The 24,881-nt window shown below is 65.9% G+C and overlaps 5 protein-coding genes across 12 annotated transcripts; 2 read left to right on the top strand and 3 right to left on the bottom strand.

The window, feature by feature from the left end:
- Positions 1-106: 106 nt before the first annotated feature.
- ICMT (isoprenylcysteine carboxyl methyltransferase) lies at positions 107-3,471 on the bottom strand. The gene is made up of 5 exons (XM_062614508.1): positions 3,231-3,471; positions 3,052-3,140; positions 2,800-2,969; positions 1,916-2,133; positions 107-1,444 (listed from the first exon to the last, which is right to left on the bottom strand). Exons 1-5 carry the CDS (start codon positions 3,453-3,455, stop codon positions 1,262-1,264), a joined length of 885 nt encoding a protein of 294 aa, XP_062470492.1. The 5' UTR covers positions 3,456-3,471; the 3' UTR covers positions 107-1,261.
- A 281-nt stretch (positions 3,472-3,752) lies between these two features.
- ACOT7 (acyl-CoA thioesterase 7) lies at positions 3,753-9,183 on the bottom strand. Of its 4 annotated transcripts, none has more exons than XM_062614496.1 (10): positions 9,074-9,183; positions 8,250-8,367; positions 7,718-7,874; positions 7,137-7,228; positions 6,902-7,016; positions 6,589-6,603; positions 5,993-6,079; positions 5,303-5,419; positions 4,901-5,085; positions 3,753-4,357 (listed from the first exon to the last, which is right to left on the bottom strand). In XM_062614496.1, the coding sequence occupies exons 1-10, from the start codon at positions 9,124-9,126 to the stop codon at positions 4,253-4,255; spliced, it is 1,044 nt and encodes a 347-aa protein (XP_062470480.1). In that variant the 5' UTR covers positions 9,127-9,183; the 3' UTR covers positions 3,753-4,252. The 4 variants fall into 4 exon arrangements, with proteins under 4 accessions (XP_062470480.1, XP_062470482.1, XP_062470481.1 ...); XM_062614498.1 differs by lacking the exon at positions 9,074-9,183 and adding an exon at positions 8,454-8,558; XM_062614497.1 differs by lacking the exon at positions 6,589-6,603.
- An 882-nt stretch (positions 9,184-10,065) lies between these two features.
- LOC134161536 (espin-like) lies at positions 10,066-20,670 on the top strand. 4 transcript variants are annotated; one of them, XM_062614481.1, is made up of 15 exons: positions 10,066-10,391; positions 11,005-11,198; positions 13,329-13,515; positions 13,601-13,783; positions 13,882-14,013; positions 14,094-14,313; positions 14,386-14,636; positions 15,973-16,134; positions 16,219-16,393; positions 16,663-16,689; positions 17,541-17,686; positions 17,772-18,053; positions 19,832-19,911; positions 19,993-20,004; positions 20,103-20,670. In XM_062614481.1, the coding sequence occupies exons 1-15, from the start codon at positions 10,098-10,100 to the stop codon at positions 20,248-20,250; spliced, it is 2,493 nt and encodes an 830-aa protein (XP_062470465.1). In that variant the 5' UTR covers positions 10,066-10,097; the 3' UTR covers positions 20,251-20,670. The 4 variants fall into 4 exon arrangements, with proteins under 4 accessions (XP_062470465.1, XP_062470467.1, XP_062470466.1 ...); XM_062614483.1 differs by lacking the exon at positions 14,386-14,636 and having other exon boundaries at positions 14,094-14,210; XM_062614482.1 differs by lacking the exon at positions 16,663-16,689.
- On the top strand, positions 18,071-19,821 carry LOC134161543 (espin-like protein). Its single transcript, XM_062614494.1, has one exon. It carries the CDS (start codon positions 18,327-18,329, stop codon positions 19,386-19,388), a length of 1,062 nt encoding a protein of 353 aa, XP_062470478.1. The 5' UTR covers positions 18,071-18,326; the 3' UTR covers positions 19,389-19,821.
- A 121-nt stretch (positions 20,671-20,791) lies between the features above and the next one.
- Positions 20,792-24,855, bottom strand: TNFRSF25 (TNF receptor superfamily member 25). Of its 2 annotated transcripts, XM_062614486.1 has the most exons (7): positions 24,506-24,768; positions 22,555-22,738; positions 22,330-22,461; positions 22,047-22,199; positions 21,891-21,972; positions 21,762-21,823; positions 20,792-21,674 (listed from the first exon to the last, which is right to left on the bottom strand). In XM_062614486.1, the coding sequence occupies exons 1-7, from the start codon at positions 24,533-24,535 to the stop codon at positions 21,085-21,087; spliced, it is 1,233 nt and encodes a 410-aa protein (XP_062470470.1). In that variant the 5' UTR covers positions 24,536-24,768; the 3' UTR covers positions 20,792-21,084. The 2 variants fall into 2 exon arrangements, with proteins under 2 accessions (XP_062470470.1, XP_062470469.1); XM_062614485.1 differs by having other exon boundaries at positions 22,330-22,738; positions 24,506-24,855.
- Positions 24,856-24,881: the final 26 nt, after the last annotated feature.

Below are 24,881 nucleotides of genomic sequence, written 5' to 3'. Positions count from 1 at the left end.
AGTGTTCTGCAAACCCACTGGGGTATAAGCCAGGAAGGGATCCCAGTTTGATGGCCCACGGCCCCTCCAGAGACCCCCAAATAACCACCAGACAGAGCTTGGCAACATTTTCTCTTGGTTTTTATATAAAAAGAAGTCAAAATCAAACCAAAGCCATTTCCATCAGCACCCCCCTTTCCTGAGCCATTCCACAGCAACCTCCACCAAGGCACCCTGCAAGCCCCAAGCATGAACTGATGAGCAGCTCGTTTCCATTCCAGCTAGGAAGAATTAACATAAAACTCAAGAAAACAGTGATCCTCTTTGGTATATAACAACAGGGTAAGTTATACCACAAAGCTCGAGTAGGAACCATTTCCAAAATGGTCACGTCTAAAATAGCATTAGCTAGCCAGACTTTATCCCCCTTTGGAGAATTCCCCTAGAAGCAGCTCCTACCGGCGCCGACATCCCAGCTACGGCCCATAAAAGCAGGCAAGGATCTGGAGCTCTAAAGCCCTGGGTAAGCCCAGCAGCCGCCGTCCTTTCCCCACCCAAAACGCTGGGATCCCTGCAGGATGGCGGCAGCCCGGCAGGAGAGGAAGCAGCGCGATTTGGAAGCGGGAAGAGGGAACAGAGGCGGTGGGAACAGCGGCTCCCGAATCCGCAGCAGCAGCCGAGGGAGGAGGGAGCAGGACCCGATCTCCTGCCACGTTTCGGAAGTGCTTGGAAGGGCTCTCCCTGTGAGCGCCGACGCCTGGGATGGAACCGGCCGGTGCCGCCGCGCTGGGTCCCCAGCAGGCAGAGGGCAGCTCCCTGTGCCCGAGGAGCCAGAGCCAGCTCCTGCACTCACCCCAGCAACAGCTTGTGGAATGGGGCCTAGAGAGATTAACGCCGTGCCACCGGCTCGCGAGGTCAGGAAGCTTTAAAACGGGATTATGTCGCAGGAAGGACCTGCTGCCCAGAGCCTTTCCTGCATGGGGAGGGCAGAGCTGCGCCCGGAGGCATTCCAGTACAATTCCGCGGGCAGGAGGGCTCCGTTCTCTTTAGGGTCGCTACAGGCTAAGTTATCTGGAAGATCCCTGAATGTGCAACAAAGGACTGATCTCGAGGAGAACGCAGGAGCTTGTGATCATGTATTGACCCGCAGCCCCTCGCCGGCTCCTTCTGGGCAGCCGGCATTTGCCATCAGGCTGCTCCCGGCGCCGGTGCCACGCGTCCTCCCTCGCCCCGCGGCGCCTGGAGCCCAGCGTCCGCTCTGCCAGGCTGGTTTTCACCCGCATTACAGCTCCACTTTGACTCCTTTAATAAAAGGGAGACCCGATGGCACCTTCCTTTTGTACTCCAGGTACTCTTCTCCAAAGAAGTGGATGAGGGTGATCTCCTCCTCCTCGATCCGCTCCCGGAAGAAGCGCCAGGATGCCAGGGCATAGCCCACCACGCAGATGGGGTTGCAGAGCAGCACCTGCCAACAGACAGCACCATTGTCACCACCAGAGAAACCAGGGCTGCCCCCGTCCCCACACACTGAGCAGTTCACCCTCTGGCCAGGACTCTTAGATAGAGTTTTCTTTGCTGTCCAGCATAGGAATGGTGTTTGGGAGGGGTAAAGTTGAGCCTCACCGCTCACAGGAGGCATTTTGGCCCTTGGGGTGCAAGGGAAGTCTGGACACCAGCTATAGGCAAGCAGAAGATCACACCCCGAGCTTTCAATGGTGCTCTACCTCAAACCCTGGCCTTACCATCCCTGCATATTCCACACATAAAATCAAGGAGATGGGGTCCTCCCAGAGATCACTGCTATGTGCTGGTGGGAGCCAGATCACCCCTGCTGCTGACCACCAGCGGTCTGCATCCCTTTAGTGGTGTGGGGCAGCATTAAGAAGGAAAACCCAGATTGTAAGACGGGAGTATCTGAGTGTGCTGTATACAGTACCTGTGTTCCAATACTCCAGTAAAACCATCCCACATAGGATGGGTGCCGGAACCACCCGTAGACCCCGCTGGTCACCAGAGTATGAGTATCTGACTTCTCGTTCTGCACAATGTGGTTGAAGTTGGAGCCGGCCGTGAGCATGGCTGCTTTCCTCAGGCAGTCCCCGAAGATCACCATCAGCAGCCCCACAGTGCTCAGCCAGGTGATCTGCTTCAGCTCTGCAAGGCAACGAGGACGGGTCACAACGGGGCTGCACTGATCATGGTCGTGATGCACAGGGTGGGGTGGGCTTTTCCCCAGATCCTAAAGCATGACAACGGGTAAAACACAGCCAGTGTTCCGTGTGCTGCCATCCCAACACCAAAACAAACAGCAGCAGGAGCTCCTGGCACGGATTCACCCCAACACAGAGTCCGTACGACCTAAAGGGAGCATGGCTCTCCAGCGTGGAGTCAAGATGTGCTCAATATGGATACAGGGATCTACAGCTGTTATGAAGCAGGGAAGGAGAACACCTCCCCTCTCCCAGGCAAAAGGAAGCACTGCAGATTGACCAAGGTTTTGTTGATCTGAATTTATTCCAGGTCAAAAGAAGGCACTCAGATATAACTGGAGCACCCTTGTTTGTACCACCGAAGCAGCTTGAAGTGTGCAGGTGGAAAACCCACTACATGGCAAAGACAGCCTTACACGTGAGAGCACAGGGGGGGCTCCCTTTGCCCTCCCAGGAACAACACTGGCTTTAAGCACACAGAGATCAAGGCTGCAGCAAATCCCGGCCCTGCTGTCAGCACGGCTCAGCTAAGCAGGGCTCGCGTGGCTACCAGGCACACGGGTCCGTGCAGGCAGGAGGGCGGGGGGCTCGGAGGGACGCAGGGACCGACCTGGGAACAGGATCTTCTCCAGCGTGAACTCCACCCAGGAGGAGAGGGCGGCCAGGTTGTACTCGAAGCTGTGGTTGAGCAGGAAGGAGTCCAGCGAGAGGCTGCGGGGGTTGTTGATGGCCGTCACCAGGTACTCGGAGTAGTGGAACAGGGACAGGGAGCACATGTACCTGCGGCGAGCAAGGAGGCAGCGCTGTGCCGGGCCCCGGCACGGCCGCGCCGGGCCCCGCCGCCGCTCCGCCCGCCCCTTACCAGCCGAAGTGCCGCCAGGCGGAGCGGCCGGCGCTCAGCAGCAGCCCGCAGCCGAAGGCGAAGCCCAGGAAGCAGGCCCGGACGGCGATCTGCGGGCACACGGAAGGAGAAGGGAGAAAGAGACGGAGAGGAAGCCCCGCCGCGGCCTACCCCCGGCGCCCGCCCCGGTCCCCCCGCACCTTGTAGAGCGGCCGCGGGTAGAGCAGCAGCAGCGCGGCGTTGACCCCCGCGCCGTGCAGCGCTATGGCCATGCGGCCCCGCAGCCCCGGCGAGCCCAGCAGCGCGGCGGGGGAGCCCAGCGCCGCGGGCAGCGCCGACACCGAGGCGCCCAGCAGGAACGCGGCCAGGCTGGCGCGGGCCTCCCGGCCCAGCCGGCCCCGCCACCCCGCCGCCGCCGCCATCATGGCGGCGCCCGCTCCGCCCCGCGTCGCCGGGGAAACGGGGCCCCGCCCCGCGCGCATGGGCAGTGGGAGCCGGCGCGGGGCTCGCGGGGTCGGTGACAGCCGCGGGGAGCCGAGTCCCGGGCCCCGGAGCAGCCCCGGGTGGGTGCAGCGCTGCGGTGCCGTTAAAGCGGGCAGCTCCATGAGGAGCCAGCTTAGGGACACCCCGGGAAGCGGCACAACGCTTGGGAATCGAGCTCCTAAACCCAACTGCTGCTTCTCACCCCCCCCCCCCCCCAAGGAACACCCATTTCATTCCAGTCAGCAACAACAGACTTTATTTATGCCACAGGTTTCCTTAAATAAGTTAGATGTGCACAGAGAAACTACCTAGAGATGTCAACGAAACGGTCCCAGACATTCCATACGACCCCGGGGCGCGTTCCTCGTCCCAAGGATCGTACGTAAGAAGCTTTGGTTCAGGATGTACCGGCACGTTTAACACAGCATCACACAGACTCGCGGCCTCGCGCGTCCCTCACACCACCACGCGCCCCCGTCTCGCTCCGGCACGGGGAAAAGGGACCCTCTCCGGTGGGATTCAACAGTGGGAACAGCTCCAGAGGTGAATGGCGAGCGATGGGAAAGGCTCCCAGGGCGCGCTGAAGCCACCTAAAAGCACAAGGTCTACGGCGCTAAACCGATGAGCGGCGAAGCAGCGGCACGGCCGCGGCGGCTCCGGCGGCAGGCAAAGGGCGCGAGGCCCGGCGCGGACACGACACGAACAGGAACCGTGGCTGCGGCGCGCGGGGCGGGATGGGTCACTGCAGGGCAGCCTGCTGCAGCTGCGCCTGCCGCTTGGCCTTGGTCTGCAGGTACCTGCCCTTGCCTTCCTCGAAGCGCCGCTTCTCGTCCTCCGTCTCCGTCTGAGGGGGACAGAAAGAGAGCAAAGGCACCGGCGTGAGCTGCCCCGTGGCCACGCAGCAGCCCCACTGTCATGGGAAGCACCGTGCTCTGCGCAACGCGTGTTGTTGCAGGTACCGCGCTCCTACACAGAGCAGGAGGAGACCTGCACGGGGTGAAATATCCATGAAGAGCCCCCAGCGCCGCGCCAAAGCCCTGCTGGGATCGGCAGAGCTAAAAATAGGCTGGAGTGGGGACACCATGGGGAGAGGAACCCCGCTGCTGCGCAGGGTCCCCTCCCATGTGTGACACGGGAAGCTGCAGAGCCTGCACGGTGCCTGTCCTCACCCACGGGAAAGGAAAAAACTCTGGCAAGTTTCATAGGAAATGGGTGTAAAAATAGCAAAAGCAAACCCAACCAACCCTAAGGCTCCTTCACACATGTTTTTGTGCTGATTAATTCAAGGGAAGAGGATTTGTTGGGCAGAACTGCCTGGGCTCTGCCCCGGCGCAGCAGGAGCAGGGCTGGTCCCACTGGCTCGCAGCCCGGTGCAGAGAGCTCTTACCAGCAGCTGCGGGACGGGCAGGGGCTTCCCCTCCTTGCTCAAGGAGACGTAGGTGAAGAAGGCGCTGACGGCTCGGTACCGCTCCCGAGCCTCATCCACGAACGGGTCCGCATCCACAAAGACCTCGATTTCCATGGATTTATTGCTTGTGAAGGTCATGCGTCCCGAAATGGTGATGACGCTGCCTGCGAAGCGCGGAGGGGAAGGTCAGGCAGGAGGGCTCTGCTTCTGCGCAGGGGAAGGGAGCAAGGGGGCCCCTGGGCTTTCTGCTTAAGCCTTGAGCTGGGCTTCTCCGCACAAGGACAAGTCTAACAGGGAATAATTTCTGTGCCAGTGTGAGCACCCAAGGGAGCCGGGATGTGGCACTGCAGGAGAGCAAAGTGCCCACCGCCACCCTGGTACCTTTCTTGATCTTCTCATGGAAGTTGATGGCATCCACGGAGGCGGTGACAATGTTGGTCTTGCAGTGACGGGCAGCCACAATCCCCGCGACCTCGTCCATGAGCTTCATGGTGACACCTGGGGGGAACAGAGGGTTCTGCCTCAGGGAAGCCGATGGTTTCTTTGTGGAAACCTCATCTTCCCAAGGCAAGAGCAGTCACACAAACTTCCTGCTTGGAAAAAGCTCCCAGAAATTGTTTGTTTGCTTCTGAAAGGACACGGTTACATGAAGAGTAGCATCCAGCATCATCCCGGCCCTTGGCAAATGCGCCTCTCCCTGGCTCACACCACACACCCTGCCCAGGCCATGGGTGCTGCCAGCCAAGAGGAAACTGGGCAGTGCCAGCCAAGAGGAAATAGCTCCAACAAATCGCAGTCACTGTGCATGGGTGTTCATAGTCCCAGATTTGTAACTTAAGAAACGGTGACAAAACTGTAGGATTCATGGTTTGAGCACCCATTTTCAGAGCCTTTTTTCAGCATTGATAAAGTTGAAGCTTTGGTCTCAGCAGAAGCAAAGCTGAACTTTACAGACGGTGGAAGGGCCTTCTGTCCTCCCGAAAACACAGAGACAACAAAGTCACTCTCAGACCATGCTTCTGCTCAGGGGACGAGCCAGGGCAGCCACTGGAGGGGGCAGCGCTCACTCACCCCCATGCACGAAGCCCAGCAGCGTGCAGTCGGAAGGTCCCACCAGATGGATCAGGCTGGACTGGCTGTAGCCAACGGTGTGCGGCTCTGGGTGGGGGGAAAGAGAGCAAAGCAGAGGTCAGAGCTGCTTGGTCAGCACCCGTATGGCCCCATCTTCAACCGTCTGAAGGAAGAAAACGTGGAGCTAGCTTGTGCAAAGCTGAAGCATGTTTAAACCAGCGTTTAAATGGGAGCTGGCAAGTTCCAAGAGCAGACTATTCACCACTCGATGGGCTGCCACCTCCCTCTGATGCTCACCCACCAATCTTATTGCAGCTCAGCTCTTTTCTTCTTTCAAGTAGCCCATGGCTGTACGCTTTCCCTCCTCCCCAAACCTGCTGCTTAGTGGCATCTCCAAGGAGCCACGTTTCCCCCTTGGCATAGCCCCCCAGCCCTGGCACACGCGGGTGACATCTGACTTGCCACTAAATCCATCCGACAGAGATCACACTGACTGCCAGCAGGGGAAAACTGCTCTCAGTGCCTGCATCTTCTGTCTAGCGGGAGATGCTGAAGGTGCTTAGTGCAGGAAAACCAGCGGTGCTGCGGAGCCTTACCTTTCGTCTGCCTGTCTGTGAGCAGGGAGAACAGAGGGGAAAAAAGCATTTGAGCAACTTTCATCCCACATCACCTCCCCGATGATCCCCACAGGCCACCACCTCTCCACCTCTGCCCAAGGATCCGTGTTATGGAAGAGAGCATCCCACTCACCAACCATCAGGGTCACAGCCCACCCAGCTCCCCCTCCACACTCCCATCACTGATGCACTGTTTCAGAGCACACGTGCAGCCACACGTGCCCAGGGATGGCTGGACTTGCCTCAGGGACCAGTCATCCTCCCAGCACAGGCCGTGCACCGCCTGCGGTACCTGGATTGATGATGGGGAAGATCACATCTCCATTTCTCTGCTTCGTTTCCAGCCGATCCAGCTTTTGCTCCTCATAACGCTTCTTCCCCTCCTCCTCCTGCTCCTTTCTTGCATACTGGAAGGAAAAGCTGGTAAGAACTCACACCCTGGGGTTGGAAAAGCCACCGGCACTGCCGGGAGTGCCAACGGGGCCAGGGTAGCTCCGGTTTCCAGTGACCAACACAAGCTGTCCTACCTGGATGGGGGGAACCTCAACGACCTTGTTCACGTTCTTCAGGGACAGTGGCACATACCACAGCGTCGCCTTGTTTGTCACCTTCTTTGCCCCTGGAGGAGAGGTGGCAAAGGGTGACTGTGCCAACACCAGCAGCGCTTCTACCACCGGCACTGCTGTGGTACAGGGCTGGCCATACCCTGGCGATGCTACTGTCACTGGGCAGGCCCCTGCCCTGATGGGCTCTGGCTCACAACGGATGTGACAATGCGCTTTTGGGAAGGCGTCCTGGCAATTTGAGCCGGTTGCCACAGCAACAGCAGGAAAAGGGCCTTGTTCAGACCAAAGGCCTCCACGAGCTGTAAATTAGGCAGGAGGGGCCCGCAGGGATTCACTGTTCTTCCCTAAAAGCCATCAATGGAGCTGCAGTCCCCAGGGACCAGCCTGGCTGCCCCTTCGCTGCGACGCCCACAGCCCTCTCAATAAGCACACAGCATCTCCCTCTGCCCAATGCTGCCGGAGGACGGGATCACCACCGCGAGCTCTGGGCTCATCGCCATTATTCCCGGAGCTTTGGGACAGGGCTCCCAGCAGCCACTCACCTGTGAGAATGTTTTCGGACATGACATTGACCTGGACCTCCACCGAGTGCCGGGAGGTGTAGGTGATCTCAGCGCTGACGTTGGCCACCTCGCCGATGCACACCGGGGAGAGGAAGTCCGTCCGCTCCACCCGCGCCAGCGCGGCCACGCAGGGCTCCTGCGGACGTGGCACAGTGAGGGTAGGACCGCAGCCGTGCCGCTGGGGCCGGCCCGCGCCGCATGTGGCTCCGGCATTTCAACCTCCGCCTTATCAGCCCATGGCCATGTTTCCTTCCCCGCCCATAACTGACACCAAGCTGCTTCCAACTTGCCCTTCATGGCTGTTAAAGTATTACCAGCAGCATCGTTTCTGCTCGCAAAACAATTTCAGTGGCATGATCCTGGAAACCATGGCCATGCTCCAGCGCAGCTGTGGTCTGCACTCAGGAGCAAATGCTTCCAGTGCAGGGGGGGAAATGGGAAGGCCCCCAGACCCCTGAGGCACAGCAGGGGGGTCAGAGAGTCACCGAGCCGGAGGCTGGCACCAGCTCACCCCATCCTGGGAGTTGCAGTGGCGGGTGCTGATGATGGCTCCTGCCTCCTCGATCATCTTCAGGATGATTCCCCCATGGACATTCCCAGCAAAGTTGGCATCATCCGGTCGCATGATTCTGCCAGGGGAGAGACATGGGAGTTCTCAGCCTGCTACCTGCCCCTGACCAGGGTCAGCCACCCATAGGCACTGCCATGGCCCTACCGGATGAGCTGCTGGGCCATCTCACCATGCTGATGCCAGCAACGTCACCAGCACTGCCTGCACGTGGCTTCCTGCAAGCGGCAGCGGAAACTGCCCTAAATTACTGCTGGGACTGGAAGGAAGCATCGCTCCTGTGCCGGGGGCAGCTGGCTCGGCCAGGACAACAGCATCCCAGCAGCAGCAGCTTTTGCCAGCATCAAATAATCAAGCAAAGGAGGAAAGGAGAGACACAATGATTATGGGGCAATGGCTGCGTGTGGGCCTAGACAGGACCCACGCCTTGGCATGAGAAAGCCGCAGCAGGAAAAGGCAGAAAAACCGGGACACACCCTGCCCAGCTCACACGCAATGGGGCGAGAGAGCAGCGCTGCTTCGCTGTGCCTGAGGCAGGCAGCGTCTCCCGCACAGGCAGTGATGCTGGTGCCGGCAGCGTGGACCAGCGCAGGCAGTGATGCTGATGCCGGCAGCAGCGCAGGCAGTGATGCTGATGCCGGCAGCGTGACCAGCGCAGGCCGGATGCAGGCAGCACCGCCGGTAGCATCCCGGTTACAGAGGCCGGCCCCGCCCGCAGTCCCCCCAGCCCTGCCCTGCCCGGCCCTCCCGGTGCCCCGGGGCCGTACCTGGAGACCTGGATGGCGGCCGGGCCCGGGCCCGCGGCCCCCCGCTCCGACATGGCGGCACCGGCGCCCCGCCCGCAACGGCGCTGCGGCAGCACCGCGCCCGGCCGCGCCCCGCCCGGCTGCGGACACGCCTACCGCGAAGCCCCATTGGCCAGCAGCGCCTGGCCACGCCCCCGAGCCGGCAGGGTGGGCGGGGTCAGCGGGAGCGGCGTGGGGCGGAGCGCCGGTGGCCCCCGGTCGGGGGTGTCCCGTGGGGCTGTGGCCCCGGTGCATGGATGGGGATGGACGGAGCGGGCTGGCAGGGACGGAGGGGAAGGGAGTCCCAGGGGGAAAGGGGTGTCCAGGAGCTATCGCCTTATGGAACAGGGCAACGGCAGCGCCCGACGGGGACGTAGCGCTCCACCGCCCCGGTACCGGTTCCGGTACCGCCTTTATTTGCCGGCGGGGCGGGCCTGGACGGGAGGGGCGGCCTCGTCGCTGTCCGCGGTGCTGAACGCGCGGTGCTGCCGCTGTCCGCGGTGCTGATGCGGGGCAGCCCCAACCCGCCCGCGCTGCTCGTAACCGGTAATCGCCGCCGCTGCCCGTCGTCGGTTCCCGCGGGGCCGGCTCCCCCGCGGCAGGACGAGGCAGCTCACCCCGGCCAGCGTTCTTCCGCTCCCCCCAGTGCTGCCGGGTCAGCAGGCACACGTCGGGGCGGCGGATGGAGACACTCGTGGGGCAAGAGGGGAGCAGCTCCCCAGGGCCGTGGAGGGCAGTGGCGGCAACCGGGCACGGGCCGCTCTTGAGCTCCTCGGGCCAGTCCCGGTCCCAGCTGCAGCGCAGCAAAAAGCGACCGCCCTGGGCAGCGGGCGGAGAGCTCCGGTCAGCGGGCAGCCGTCGGGCGGGGCGGGCGGAGGGGCGGCCCCGGGCAAGGAGGAGGAGGAGGTGGAGCCGGCGGGGCCGGGGGGCGGCGGGGCTGGAGCGCCGCGCAGTGCCAAGCGGCGGGCGGGCCGGCGGGGCCCGCTCCGGTGCCGTCGGGGCCGGGATGGCGCTGGAGCGGGCGCTGCTGGCGGCGCGTCTGGGAGACGTGGAGGCGCTCCGGGGGCTGCGGGCGGCCGGGCTGCTGCGGCCGGGGCTGCGGGACGCGCTGGGCGCCTCCCCCGCGCACCACGCCGCCCGCGCCGGCCGCCTCGCCTGCCTGCGCTTCCTGGCGGCTGAGGCCGCTCTGCGCGGGGACGCGCGGGCCCGCAACGGGGCCACACCGGCCCACGACGCCGCCGCCACCGGCAACCTGGCCTGTCTGCAGTGGCTGCTCACGCAGGGGGGCTGCGGCGTGCAGGTGCGAGCGGGGCGCGGGGGGGGCGGCGGGGGGACACCGGCGGCGACGGGAACCGGGGCGACTTTCCCCGGCCCCTCCTGGGCGGGGCGGAGGGGGGAGTCACGGCCAGCACCGGGCCCGGGGAGCCTCCAGTGGCCCCGGCGGGGCTGAGCCCCGAGGGGAGCACAGAGCCTCCCTCCCGGGGTTACACAACGGCGGGACCGGGGCGGTAAGCGGCTTGTCCGGGGCCGGCCGAGAGCTGAGGACATGTGACGGGCTGGAGGAAGAGGAGGTGGCAGAGGGGCCGGGGATTAATCGGGAAGGACGGGGTCAGCATTCTTGGGCAGGCTCCGGTCGGCGGCACAACGGGGTTCTGCGGTGCGCTCCCACAGGCCGGGGCTGCTCCACACCGGCGGAACAAGGGGGCTTTGCCCACTCCTTGCTGGTTGCAGCCAGCACGCTTGCCCCATGGTCCGCCTCATGGTCCTGTCCCTCCGCGGCCAGGATCTCCACCGCAGCCAGCCCACCCTGCTGGGGCCAGCTCCTCTGGGTGATGCCCAGCGGCCCGTCACACTCTGCCTTGCCAAAGGGCTCAGGTCCCGGGTGCCAAAAGCCACCCCGCTTCCTCCCGTAGGATACAGACAACTCCGGTGCCACCATCCTACACCTGGCAGCGCGCTTCGGTCACCACGAGGTGATCGAGTGGCTCCTCCGCTTCGGAGGCAGCGACCCCACGGCAGCCACCAACACGGGAGCGCTGCCCGTCCACTACGCCGCGGCCAAAGGGGATTTCCCTTCCCTGCGACTCCTCTTGGGACACTGCCCCAGGTAACGGCCCCCGCTGCCAGCAAAAAGGGGCAAGCGGGGGCGCGGGTCCCCACTGCTGCCCCATCCCTCCCTCCGGCCGCCGGGCAAGGAGCCAGCCCCGGGGACAAACAGCGCAGCCACCCGCATCACGCAGCTCCAAGGGCAACGCAGCGTTATCAGCGCAGGCAGTCAGCCTCACCTTCTTTATGGCCCTGAGAGAAAGGGCGAGGAGGAGAGCGGGGAGCGCTGGCAGAAATACTGCTGCGGGCCGCGGTGCTGCTGGCTCGGGGCGATAACACAGCCGCCTTTGTCCGCGCGTTATGTAAATGGATTGGGCTGCCCGCCGGGGAGAGGCCGCTCCCCGCGCCGGACCCGACCTTTCCGCCCGCCCGGTGCCACGGGCATCGCTGGACGTGAATCGTCCTCCCCGCTTCGCCTCCCGACGGTGCCCCCCGGGTGCGCGGCACAGCAACCCCCGGCCACAGGGTGCCAAGCCTGGCCGCGGGGCCACGGCGGGGATTAGGTGGCCCCTAATCCAATTTGCTGCTGCGGTGGGCAGAGGCCGCTAGAAATAACCCCCAGCCCCAGGGCCCACGCTGCTGCCCCACACCGTGCCCAGCAGGCTGAAAGGATGCGGATGCCAGGGGGTTACGCGGCACCCCCATATCCACAGGGTCCCAAATATGCAAGATATGAACTGGGGCTCAGGACCCCTCTGTCCCTGTGGTACACGATGTCAGCCCCCCATCCTTCCCACCAGGCAGAGCCCATTGCAGGGGCCCTATATCCCCATGGCACTCACCAGCACCACCACAGCCTCCCCAGCCCCAGCCCCGGCTCTTTATCCCCTTCCCCAGGTGTGTCAGCTCAGGCCCAGCACCTGGGTAGGGGGCAGTTAACCCCCCATGGCCCACAGCCCAGCCCCAGCCCAACCACAGCTCCTGCTCGGTGCCCGCTGCATTGGCCCCGGTGAGCGCGGTGCTGGCGTTGGCTTTCACTCTTCTTGCTGGGGTTGCTCTGCTGCCGTTGACGCCTTCCCCCTGAATTATTTAGGGCTGGCCCCGCTCCCGGCCCCGTGCCCGCCCGGAGGCTCCGTTACAGCCACGAAATCCAATCCCCGGGAGCCACGGTGGGATGCTGGCACTTCCAGCCCACCTTAGCACCGGCCTGTGGGATCCCCGGCAGCCGGTGGCCCCAGTGTGGGGTCGAGGCCATCTGGCAAAGCAGTTTACCAGCGCTTGTCCAAGAGGCTTAACCCCTTCCCGATTAGTGGGAAACGGGACCCAGGGGCTGAACATGTGCCTATGCCCCCATAGCTCCCTGTACCCCAACCCAGCCTCCATCACGCCAGCACTGGCCCTTGCTTGTGCTAGCCTGGTGCTGTGGCACGGTGGGAAGGCAGCGCTGACCACGGCCCGTCTCACATTTACAGGGATCAATTATTAAGGGCCCATGATCACTGTGATAACAGAGCAGAGTATTTATTGCTCTTCCTCTTTTAAATATTCAACAGGGGTTTTTATGGGGTGCTTAACAAAACAGCTTCCTGCACGGCAGGGATGCAGAGTATGGGTGGGTGGGATGCAGGGTTGTAAGATATAGGCTGTGCGATTTGGGATGTGCAGTTCAGGACCGGGAGCCGAGGGGGGATGCTGGGGCCTGTCAGTGTGGTGCAGGTCAGTGTGGTGCGGGTCAGTGTGGTGTGGGTCAGCATGGTGCGGGTCAGCGTGGTGTGGGTCAGCGTGGTGCAGGTCAGCCTTTCCCTGTTGGCTGCCCAGCAGCCGGTGCTGCCTAAGCTGCTTATTTAAGAACAGGGCTAAACTGCAGTGCCCAAAAAGAGCCGGAGGAAGGAGCTTAGCCTAAGCAGGCTGATTAACTTAGTGACCTCCTGCCGCAGTGGCCGCTGCTGTGCGGGGACTCAGTGGGGAGCTGTGGGGTGGGTTGTTCCCAATCCACACTGCATGAACCCAGCCAGCATCCCCTCTGTGCTCCTGCGTGTCCCTGTGTCCCATATAATCCCATGTCCCTGTGTCCCATATAACCCCGTGTCCCATATAACCCCATATCCCTGTGTCCCACATGGCCCCTGCACCCTGTACCCTGGTCCCAGTGCAGTGGTCACGGGTGACAGGCCCTGTGCCCCGCTTGCAGCACGCTGAGTGCCCAGACCAAGACGGGGGCCACCCCGCTGTACCTCGCCTGCCAGGAGGGCCACCTGGAGATCATCCAGTACCTGGTGCAGGACTGCGGGGCCGATCCCCACGCACGCGCCCACGACGGCATGACCCCGCTGCACGCTGCCGCACAGATGGGCCATAACACCGTCATCGTCTGGCTGGTAAGAGCCGGGCACGGTGGGGTGATACAGCACAACAGCGGGGCCTGCGGTGCTCAGCACCGGTGCTCGACCCAACACCGCGCAGATGAGCTTCACGACGGTGAGCCTGTCGGAGCGGGACGCCGAAGGCGCCACGGCCATGCACTTCGCCGCCAGCCGCGGCCATGCCAAAGTGCTGAGCTGGCTGCTGCTGCACGGCGGGGAGATCACCGCGGACAGCTGGGGCGGCACGCCGCTGCATGATGCCGCCGAGAACGGCGAGCTGGAGGTGGGTGCTGGTGACCGGCGTGGTGCTGGAGCAGGTTGGGGGGGGGGGGGGGCAGGGAGCCACCCTCCAGCCCCACCATGTGCCCCCACTCTCCCCAGTGCTGCCAGATCCTGGTGGTGAACGGCGCCGACCTCAGCATCCGCGACCAGGACGGCTACACAGCGGCTGACCTTGCCGACTACAATGGCCACAGCCACTGCGCGCAGTACCTGCGCACTGTGGAGAACATGGTACGGGGGTGCCCTGGGGCTGACACATGGGGAGCACCATTGCTCCCACCCTGTGCCTGACCGTGGGGCTGTGCCGGCAGAGCGTGGAGCACCGCGTGCTGTCGCGGGACCCCTCGGCGGATGGGGAGTGCCGGCAGCCGGACTCGGGCATGTCCTCACCCAACACCACGGCGTCGGCACCCCAGGCGCGCTTCGAGGTGGGCTCCCCCACCAGCACCCTCTCCAACTACGACTCCTGCCACTCCAGCCAGTCCAGCACCGGCGACAAGAGGGGCGGCCCCCCGGGGGCCCCCGCCTCCCGTGAGTGCTGGGCCGTGGGGCGCAGGGCGGGGGGCACGGGGCCAGCCCCCCCTGACCCCCTGCCCTGCGCAGGGGTGCCCGAGCCGGCGCTGGCGGACATGCAGGCGTACATGGACATGCTGGACCCCGAGACGCGGCCACGGGGACGGGGGCCCGCAGGGGAGGGTCCCCCCCCACCGCCGCCCCCCACATTCCCCCCCCCACCACCACCACCCCCCGGGTACCCCGCTCCCACGCCCCCCACCGCGCCCCACACCGCTGACATCTACGTGCGGGCCAAGAACAACCTGCGGCACGTGGAGAGCCAGGCGCTGCGCCGAGAGGTACGGCCGCTGCTGGCCACACAGCTCAGGGGCCGTGCCACCGAGCACCCATCCCCATGGGGAGCCATCAGCTCATGATGGCACCGGAGGGGACATTGCCCATTGAGGCCATGTACCCGCGATGCTGGCGCACACCGGGGTGCCCAGCGATGCTCCAGCACGGCACTGGGGGCCCCGCTCCATCGCGGTGCCAGGCTGGCGGCACCGTGCAGCCGCGCCCATGAGGCCCGGGCAATGCCGCCGGCACCGTGCTGGGCGTGCGCAGCCGCGCAGGCTGCAACCCGAGCGGCCGGCTCCGGTGTCCCGGTGCTGCGGGTGTCGGGTGGCACAGCCGGCACTGCCAGCAGCTGAGAGCGCTCAGCCAGGTGGGCACAGGTAAGAGGGGTGCAGCCCCCAGGGCTGGGGGGGCAGTGGGGTGAGGGGGGCTTGCGGGTGTCCTGACCCCCAAGCATGGCTCTTGGCACCCCACCAGTGGCAGGAACCTGTTGTGTGGCCATGGCCAGGGTTCTGGCATAGCCCAGCGCTAAAGGGGACAGGGGCATATGGGGCAGGGGGCTCGGCAGAGTGCTGTTTAGGCTCAGGACCCCATTGTGTGTGGCCCTCGCTCAGCACTTAATGAGTGGCCCCAACCGCAGCTGCCCTGAGGAGATGCCAGCCCGGTGCCGGAGTGGCACAGGCACCCCATGCAATGGGGCTGGGCAGTGCAGACCCCACATCAAACCGGGGCTGGGGCTGCTACGGCAGGAGCCGGGCTTGGCGCCGTGCCCGCGGCACCCAGAGCAGGAAGCGCTGAGATGGCGCTTGTTGACTTGATGCTGGTGGCGAGCGCCGTGCGAGTGCTGCGGGCGGAGATGGCGCACGGGGAAATGCAAATAGCAGGGCCCCCGGCATGGGGCACGGGGCCGTGCTGCCGCAGCACCATAAACCATGGAGCGGGCACAGCCGCTGCAGCGCAGCCCTGCAGCAAAGCCGCTGCGGTATGTGCCGGGGTGAGCCGGGGCTGCGCTGCCGGAGCGCCCTGTTCAGAGGGCGGTTTGGCACCAGGCCCTGGCCCTGCAGGGGATTAGCTCCCGATAATCCACAGGGCCGGGGCTTGGCACTCCTGTTCCCACGGGGTTATCCCAGGGGAGGCTCCTGGGCACAGGCTGGGGTGGGGGTCACAGTGCCAGGCACATGTTGCCAGCCTGGCGCACAGCCCCGAGTGCAGCCTTGTGCCAAGGGGACCCTCGGGGCATGCGCCTGCCGTCGCCCCAGCCTGGCATCTGCCCCATGGCCCCACTGTGCCTTGGCTCTGCCCCACGGCCGTGCCTGTGTTAAGCCACGCTCCCCATTGCAGTTGGCATCACGTGAGAGCAGCCCCGAGGGCCTGCGCAGGGTCGACTCCAGCCGGCGGTCGAGGAACTTTGGCAAGCAGCCGAGCACCGGTGACTACTACAAGCACCTGGGGCACGGTGCAGCCGAGCAGCCCGGGCCCCGGCGAATGGCGCACAGCGAGGAGGTGAGAGCTGGGCCCTGTGCCGCGAGCCTGCGTGTGGCTCAGTACCACCGGCACCGCGCGACGCCTGCCCCTGCTCTCCTCCAGGCATCGCCCATCTCAGCAGACACCATGCGCAATGGGGAGAGCAAGCCTGGTGCCGAGCTGCCGCCACCACCGCCACCGCCACCACTGCCCGATGCCGCCTGCCCCACGGCTCCACCACCACCAGCGATGCCCGAGACCCCCGCCGGCGCGCGCCGCTCGTCCTCCTCCACGGGAAGTAAGTGGCAGGGATCCCGGGAGGCGATCCCGGGCACTGTCCCATCGGCTGCACCGCGGCACCGGCACATCTCCTCCTGCGGCACCGCAGCCGCGCAGCTCCTGACGGCCTCTCTGTCCTTCTCTCCTCCGGTGTCGGCGCGGGGGCCCCCCTGCCCACCCGCCCCTGCCTGCTCTCACTGCTGGCCGCTTCTCTTCTCTCTTGTCTCACGGTGGCCAAATCCTTCCTCTGCCGCGCGCCCTGCGCCGCCTCTCTGCTTCTCCCCCTAGGAGGAAAGGCGCTCAGGCAGATGAAGAGTAAGTACCGCAGCCCTGAGCACCTCCTGCTCGGGGTGCCAGAGGGGCCAAGCTGGCACCGTCCCATGCCGGAGCCATGGGACATTGATGACCAATGGGTCTGGCAACTGCCGGCAGCGCCGGGGCCCACTGGGCCCTTGCCACGGCATCGCCAGGAGATGCCATGCGGCTCCCGAGCGACGGCGCGGGGCTGCCGAAGCCGCCGGTCAGGGCTGGCAGCACCGGGGCCCTGCTCACAGAGAGCCTTTGTTCGCGCTCAGCCGGCCGGCGTGACCCCGCCACGTGAGCACCGGCCGCTCCCCCGAGCTTTATTAGCGCCGGCTCCCGGGGCCGCGGGGTCTCGGCAGCGCTGGATGGCAGCGCCCGCAGCACCCACAGCCCTCCGAGTGCGGCGAGCCGCTGGCACCGGGGAGGGGGCTCTGCCTTGGCACAGCACCATGGGCCGTTAGGGACCCGCTCATGGCTGGCACGGACGGTGGGTGCTCATGGGGTGTGGGCATTGCTGGCGGCGCTGCTGTGCTCCGGTGCTGTGCAGCCATGGGGATGGCGTGGGGCTGGTGCAGGGTGCCGGTGTGTTGCTGCTGAGGGCTGTAGGGTGTCCAGTTCCCCAGCGAGGCAGCACGGGTCTGTCCTACCGTGCTGGACCAGCCATGGACTGGTCCTTCCACAGGCAGGTCACTGCTCTTGCTATGGGGGGGATGAGGGATGCTGCTCTGATGGGGCTCCCAGGGGGTCCCAGCTGTGGGGAGCAATCAGCCAACCACCCCTGTGCCCTGCCAGCCTGCAGTGCACCCAGGGCATCAGGGGCTGCGGGCAGCTGGGTTCTTATTGCCCACCCTGCGTCCCACCAGGCACCAAGTCCTTCAACATGATGTCCCCCACCGGTGACAACTCGGAGCTGCTGGCCGAGATCAAGGCTGGGAAGAGCCTCAAGCCAACGCCACAGAGCAAAGGCTTCACCACCGTCTTCTCCGGCAGTGGCCAGGCAGGGGCCAACGTAGGTGGTGGCGATGACAGGGGTGCCGGCGGCGTGGTGCGGTGTGGCTGGGTGGCACCTACCACTGGGCTCTATTTCTCCACAGGCAGAGTCGCCGGTGTCCTCCCCATCACCCACCAGGACGCCCACCCCACCGGCCACCCCTGAGGCCACCGGGCCACCGCGCTGCCTGGCAGGCAGCTCACCGGAGCCAGTGCTCAATGGGAGCTCGCCGGTGCCGGTGGCAGGCGCTGGGGCAGCGGTGGAGGCGGAGGCACTGGTGCCGAGCCACGATGAGCAGGGCCGGCCCATTCCCGAGTGGAAGCGGCAGGTGATGGTGCGCAAGCTGCAGCTCCGCATGCAGGAGGAAGAGGAGCAGCGCCGCAAGGTAAGGGGGGCCCTGGGTGCCGGGGTGGCGAGCACGGCGCGGGCACGGCCCAGCACCTCCAGACCTGGTGTCACGGTGTGCGTGGCATCACCTCCAGCTCCAAGGCAGGGACCACCTCACACGCACGCAGGGGCACCGCGCCCCAGGGTGGCGGTGGCGTGAGGCGCATATGGCACAGCCTCAAGAGCCCCTTTGCCCTCTCTCCCGCCGCAGCCCGGGAGCCGCTCGCAGCCCCCGGGCCGCCCCGGGCCGCCGGGACCCGCCGGGCAGCCGATGCGGGAGGAGGATGTGCGGCACGTGGAGCGGCGGCTGGGGAGCCTGCGGGTGATGCAGGAGGCACGGCCGGGGCCGCTGCTGCCCGGGCGGCTGGAGCAGGAGCTGGGGCCGCTCCTGCCGCGCCACACGGCCCCGGCGCCCCGGGATGCTCCTGCCCATCAGGATGTGCCCGCTTGGGGACTTGGGGCTGGGAGCAGCCCCGGCACCCTGCGCGATGCCCAGCGCGAGATCCGGGGCTGCGGTGTGTCCGTCCGCAGCCTCAAAGCCAACTACGAGGGGCCGGGGGGGGGCCCTGCGCCCCTCCCCAGGGTCACCAAGCGCAAGCGCTCGCAGCCCCCCGGCAGCACCCGCCGGCCCGTCCTGGAGGAGGAGTACGGGGCCGGGGCACCGCGGCAGAGCAGCCCGCGGGAGCGCGCCGAGGCGCGCAAGGAACGCGCCGTCTGCCTCTTCCTGGAGCACTGGAGGAAGCGGGTGCTGGCGGCGGTGCCCGGCGAGGAGCGGCTGCAGTGGCCGGGGGGGCGGCGGCGGGCGGCGGGGAGGCTGCTGGCCCGTTGGAGGAGCATCGCCCGCCGTGTGCCGGGGCGGCAGATCCGGCGGCTGAGCCGCGCCACGGTGCTCTACTGGCCCCAGCACTTCCTGCCCCACGTCGGCGGCTCGCCCGTGCCCCACGACAGCCTCCCCCTCGACCTCTTCATGCTGGGCTACTTCCAGCTGCTGGAGATGCCGCTGAGCCCCGAGGAGCGGCGCTTCCGCCACCTCCTCTGCTACGAGATGTTTGACCGCCTGGGCAGCCACAGCTGGCACCGCGTGCGCCGCTTCCACCGCGCCGCGCTGGAGAGGGTCGAGGCCGGACACCGCTGCTGGTGCGACGGCTTTGAGGACCTGGTGCACGAGTTCTTTGGGGACAGCCCCGCCATGCCCGTACCGCCAGGGGAAGGGGCCGCAGCGCCGGCGCCAGTGCCGGAGCTGGGCGAGTTCAGCGAGGAGGATGTCTGTCGCTTCATCGACCGCAGCTTCTCCTTCTGGAAGGAGAAGGAGGTGGAGATGTCCGACACCTGAGCCCGGCGGGATGCGGCGGGCGGTGTGTGGCACGGGGCTGGCTGCGAGCGGGTGCCGCCGGCGGCAGGACCCGGTGCTTGGGTTCAGCCCAGCGGAGGGCTCGGTACTGGTTTGCGCTGGGCGCAGGCTGAGGTTGCGGTGTGCCGCTTGCTGTGGTGCTGTGTTGTGCGGGGACGCAGCGCCGGGGCTGCGCTCCCCTCGGGAGTGGTGTTTGCGGTGCCGGGGCGGTGTGAGCCCCCCGCGTGTCAGTGCAATAAAGCTGTGGTGTGCTGCGAAGGGCTGGCCACGCCGCGCACTCCTTCCTCCTCCCCGCGATGGCAAAGACCGGTAGCGAGGGGCAGCGTCGATGAGCGGTGCCGTGTGCCGGGTGATGCTGCTGCCCCGTGGTGCCGATGGTGAGGGTGGGCTGCCGGCAGCGCCGGTAACACGGGTGTCTGTTGCAGGAGCAGGAGGAGGAGGCGCGCCTGGCCAGCATGCCGGCCTGGAGGAGGGACATCCTGCGCAAGAAGCTGGAGGAGGAGAGGTGAGCCGGGGCCGGGGGATGCAGCACGGGGTGGCTGCACCCATGGCTCCGCTAACTCTGCTCTTCCCTTTGCCTTCGCAGGGAGCAGAAACGGTGAGTGCCACAAGCCCCTTCCCTGGGTGGGCAGGTGGGCACGGTGGCTGCGGCGGCTCTGGTGACCGTGGCACCCCGTGCCCTCCGCTGCCGAGCAGGAAAGAGCAGGAGAAGCTGAAGCGGGAGGAGGAGGAGAAGGAGAAGGAGCAGTCGGAAAAGCTAAGGACTCTCGGGTACGATGAGACAAAGCTGGCACCCTGGCAGCGGCAGATCATCCTCAAGAAGGGGGACATAGCCAAGCACTAGCCACGCCATGCCGTGCCCTGGCTCTTCGTGGTGGGAGGAGGCCAGCAGGTCCCACCATGGACCAGGATGCCCTCGGCACCCTCCTCCCGCCGCAGACGGCTCCATAGCCCGACCCGGAGGAGCCCCTGCTGCCATCCATAGCCCCGTCCCACTGCCACCAGCCCACAGCCACCCCGTGCTGCCCTGTGCACAGCGAGCTGCCGTAGCACAGGGCACCCGGCTCCTTGTGTGCCGCCCGGCATGACCATGGCGCCCGGGTCGGCTGCGCTGCCGGCTCCCCGCTGGCACAGCTCGCCGCTGCGGCTGCAGCATCTTCGGCTCCAGTCCTGCCCCTCCCACCTCCGGAGCTGCTCCAGGCCGGCTCCCGGCTCCCCTCGCCCCGGCCCGCCTGCCTTCCCAGCCATTAAACCAATAAACCCCGCCAGCAGTGCCCCGCGCCTTCCTAGGGCTGCCCATGCCACCCCCTGCCCGCACCGCGCTGCCCATCACCCTCATCACCCCATCACCAGCATCACCCGCGGTGATGACCCTGACCGGCGGATGGAGAACGTGCCACTTTATTGGGGTGGGGGCACGTGCCGCCAGCTGCGGGCGGCCTCGAGAACTATCCCATGGGTTCAAAGGGGCTCGATGCCCGCTCACCCCGCGAGGGGCCCGGCAGCCGGTGTGCGGGGTCCCCTCTGGCCCCGTGAGCAGGGGGATATAAATAGGGGGGGGCCGGCGGGCAGGAAGGGGACATAAACTGACATAAAATGTCTACACGGCATAAGTAACAATACTTAGGGGTATGGCTCGGCTGAGGCACCTCCCTCTGATGGGGCGCAGCACCAGGGGTCAGGGTCCCATTGACAGGCTCCGGCGCAGCGCCTCGGCACAGCCGGCCAGCTCCATGCGCTCCAGTGCGGCGAAGATGCGGTCCAGCGTAGCGCTGGTCTGTTGGCACCAGCGCTTCAACATCTCGTACTGCTGGTCGCGGATGTGAGCCACCTCCAGCTCCACCAGCTCAATATCTGCCTCCCGCAGCTCCAGCACCCGCATGAACTCCTTCCAGCGCCGCACTGGCACTGCGTCAATGACGGCATAGAGCTGGCTGCCCTGCATCAGGGCGCTGCGGGGCTCCGGAGGGGCAGAGGGCTCCAGCTCACCGGGCTGCCCCCGCAGTAGTGCCTCGCATTCGGGGCTCTGCCTTGCCACGCCGCTGGCATGCTCCAGCGCTGGTGGGGAGTGTGGCTGGGTCCAGCACTGGCTGTCCCACCCCTGGGCACTGACCTGGCACTGCGGCGTGGCCACAGGGCCGGATATCGGGGTGAGGGGGCTGCCTGCTGGGGTTTTGTGCCAGAGACGCTTCCTCTTGTGGTAGATACCGAGGGCACCCAGGAAGAGGGGCCCTGTGAGTGCCAGCAGGATGTACTCCAGCCCTGAGCCTGCAAGGAGGAGCAGGAGCATCACTATCAGCCAGCCGGTGCAGCGTCCCCTGCACCATCACCACCCTGGCACTGCCAAACCCGCACCTTGGCCCCCGGTGACGCCGCACACCCGCTGGCACTCCTTGCCGCACGTCTCGGGGATGCTCCTGCAAGGAGAGGGGAGCCATAGGCACCGTGCTGTACCACGCATACCATGGGAGTGTCAGCACTTACGTGTGGCACGGCCGGCACTCACTGCCCTCGGCGTAGAAGTTGGGTTTGCAGCCACCGCAGACGGTGTCCTGCGCCTCCGAGCCTGGGGAGAGGGTGGGTGTCAGGGCCAGAGGTGGCAGTGCCAGCGGGAGCGTGGCACAGCCTCAGGGCACTCACAGGGCCGCTGGACGAGCCGCCCGGCGCAGGGCTCGCACTGCTGGCATGAGAATTCACTGCAGGCACTGTTGTGGCACTGGCGGAAGTGGCCGGTCTCGCAGCCGCAGATGACGTTGCTGGTGGCTGAGCAGTTGGTCAGCACGGTCTGGAAAGCTGTGGGAAACAGGCAGCGAGTGGCATGGTGCGGCACGGAGCCATGCAGCATGGCGCAGCGTGGCACAGCGTGGCACAGCATGGCGCAGCGTGGCACAGCGTGGCACGGCACAGCACAGCACAGGCTCACTTTGGTGGTCGCACTCGTAGCAAGCCTGGCACTCGGTGAGAGTGTTGGGCTGGGTGAGGAAGGTGCCGGCGGGGCAGGAGGTGCAGACGGTGTCGTTGCCACTGCTGGAGCAGGGGGTGCTCAGGAACTTCCCTGTGGGGACAATGGGGTGACAAGGAGCATGGCTGTGTAGGGCCACAGTCCCAGTGTGCCACAGCCGCGCTGTGCTGGCCAGGCAGCTCTCACCTGCAGGACACTGAGTACAGCACTGGCGAACTGCCTCGACCCAATTCATGCCGAGGGGGCAGCGGGCTTTCGTGATGTGCCTCTGCAGCCGCACCGGCACCTGCTGCCCCCATGGCAGGGCGCAGTCCCGGCAACCTGGGGGCTGCGATTCACTTGCTGCGAGCCACAGCGCTGCCAGGATCACCTGCGGGCAAGGAGAGGGTCGGGATTCAGGGAATCGGGGGACCTTGGCTGATGGAGCCAGAGCCGAGCCTGCCCGGCGCTGCTCTGTGCCGGGCGGGACGGCTGCAGCCCCGTGCCCCGGAGCAGTGCGGGTGTGGGGCCGGGAATGCCCCGCAGCATCCCCTGCGCTGAGCTTTCCCCCCCGCTTCCTGCTGCCCCCGCGGGGCACGCTCACTGCAGGGTATATCGCACCACCCCTGTGCATGGAGGCTGCCGCCGGGTGCCCCCGGGTGCTGGGGGCCGGATGCTCAGCACGGGGGTTAACGCTGACGTTCCTGGGGTTTATCTCCCCGCAGAGGAGGCGATTTCCTCCCCTGGAGGAAGCCGTGCCCGGCTCACGCTCACCCCGATGCTATCGCGCCTCGTACGCGCGTTCAAAGTAGGTCACGGCTCCCCCGCTCCGGGGGCACCGGCGCTGCAGGCAGGGGAGCCCCGGCTGGGGGCCAGGGGGTGTCCGCGCCAGCACCCCCAGTGCTGGGGCCAGGGAATTCCTCGCCGGGGGCTGGATTTCCCAGCGCCGATGGCACCGATTGCGGCAGCTGAATCATCCCAGTACGAACAGCAGAGGGGCGGGAGGGCTGCTGGGTTACAGTAAATATCTGGCTCGTTCCCCATCGCCTCCGTTCATTCTCTGGTGAGCTTTGGTGGTGGGAGACGTCAAGCAAAAGGAAGATGGGCAGAAAACCAGGGCTGAGCTGCCCCAGGCAGAGGCCACTTTCTCAACAGAGTTGGAGAAGAGCTGCTCCTGTCATGTGTTTAACTGTTTTTCATGCCCAAATGGTGCCTGGGAGGTGGGTGACATTCCTCTGGCCAAGCTGCCAGCCGCCAGAGACGGGTTTGTGTTGAAAGGGACCTTAAAGCTCACCCAGTCCCAACCCCTGCCACGGGCAGGGACCCCTTCCACTAGAGCAGCTTGCTCCAAGCCCCTGTGTCCAACCTGGCCTTGAACACTGCCAGGGATGGGGCAGCCACAGCTTCTCTGGGCACCCTGTGCCAGCGCCTCACCCTTTTCATCCTCCCACCCCTTTTCAGCTTCACACTCCCCTGCCCCAGGGCACCGGTTGCTGCATCCAGGGGAGCCACAGTGAGGGTGATGAAGGGGTGCCAGTGCCAGCACCCCCAGCGCTGGGGTGAGGGGTGTGCCCGGGGCCAGGGGATTCTTTGCCGGGGGCAGGATTTCCCAGCGCCGACGGCCCCGATTGCGGCAGCTGAATCATTTTCCATTAAACCCACGGGCAGACTGAAACCCGTGCACGCTGCGGTGCTGCCAGCACGTCGAGGCGGCTGCCATGGCCCCGGCTGCCATCGGCACCTCTGAGTCACCACCGGAGCTCCGACGTTCCCCTGGGTGCCCTGCCGCGCGCAGGTGCTGCCGCATTCCCAAGCACGGGAGCGGGTGCCCGGAGGCAGGAGCCACTGCAGGCACAGGAGCCACCACCCCATCCTGTGCCGCGCAAACACCATCCCTGCCCATAGTGCAGCCCTGGTGCAGCCCCCGCTCCTGGTGCGTGTGTGCCAGCACCAGCCCTGGCTGTCGGCACAGGCAGCCCCTATGGCTGTGCCCTCTCTGCAGCCCTGTGTCCAAAGCCACAGCTCCCACGGGCATGGCAGACCCCAGTGCCAGGCAGTGCAGCAAGCACTTGGCACGCTCAGCACTGTGCTCATCCGGTACCCACCCTGCTCTACATCACCCCAACCAGTGCCATGGGCCGGGCACGGCCGCACTCACCCAGCCTGCGCCCGGGCAGCAGCGCTTCATCCTTGCAGGTGACGCGGTTGGGTCATGCCTGGCAGTGAGCGCGGTGCAGGGGTGCAGCGGGGTGTCGGGGCAGCTCAGCACCCAGGCAGGGGGCCCCAGCACCCCATGGCCGCCGCCAGCAGCGCGCAGTGAGTGAGCACCAGCCCTCCCCACGCAGGCTTTTACCGCGGCCGCGCAGGAGGAAATGCTTTTTTGGAAACACGTCCAAGGGGTGCAAACCACCCGACGGGAGCGCCGGGGGTGGGAGGGACCTGCCCGCCCCGGCACAGGCCGCCGCCTCCCTCCCTGCTGGCACAGACTCAGTGTGGCCGGGGGGGGGGCCAGGGCAGCAGTGCTGACCCCCGCC

The sequence above is a fragment of the Pezoporus occidentalis genome, unplaced genomic scaffold, assembly GCF_034315485.1.
Source record: "Pezoporus occidentalis ecotype Australia unplaced genomic scaffold, CSIRO_AGI_Poc_V1 ctg176, whole genome shotgun sequence".
In the NCBI taxonomy this organism is placed as follows: domain Eukaryota; kingdom Metazoa; phylum Chordata; class Aves; order Psittaciformes; family Psittacidae; genus Pezoporus; species Pezoporus occidentalis.
Note: the sequence above shows the minus strand (reverse complement) of the source record. Positions and strands in the feature narration are given on the sequence as shown.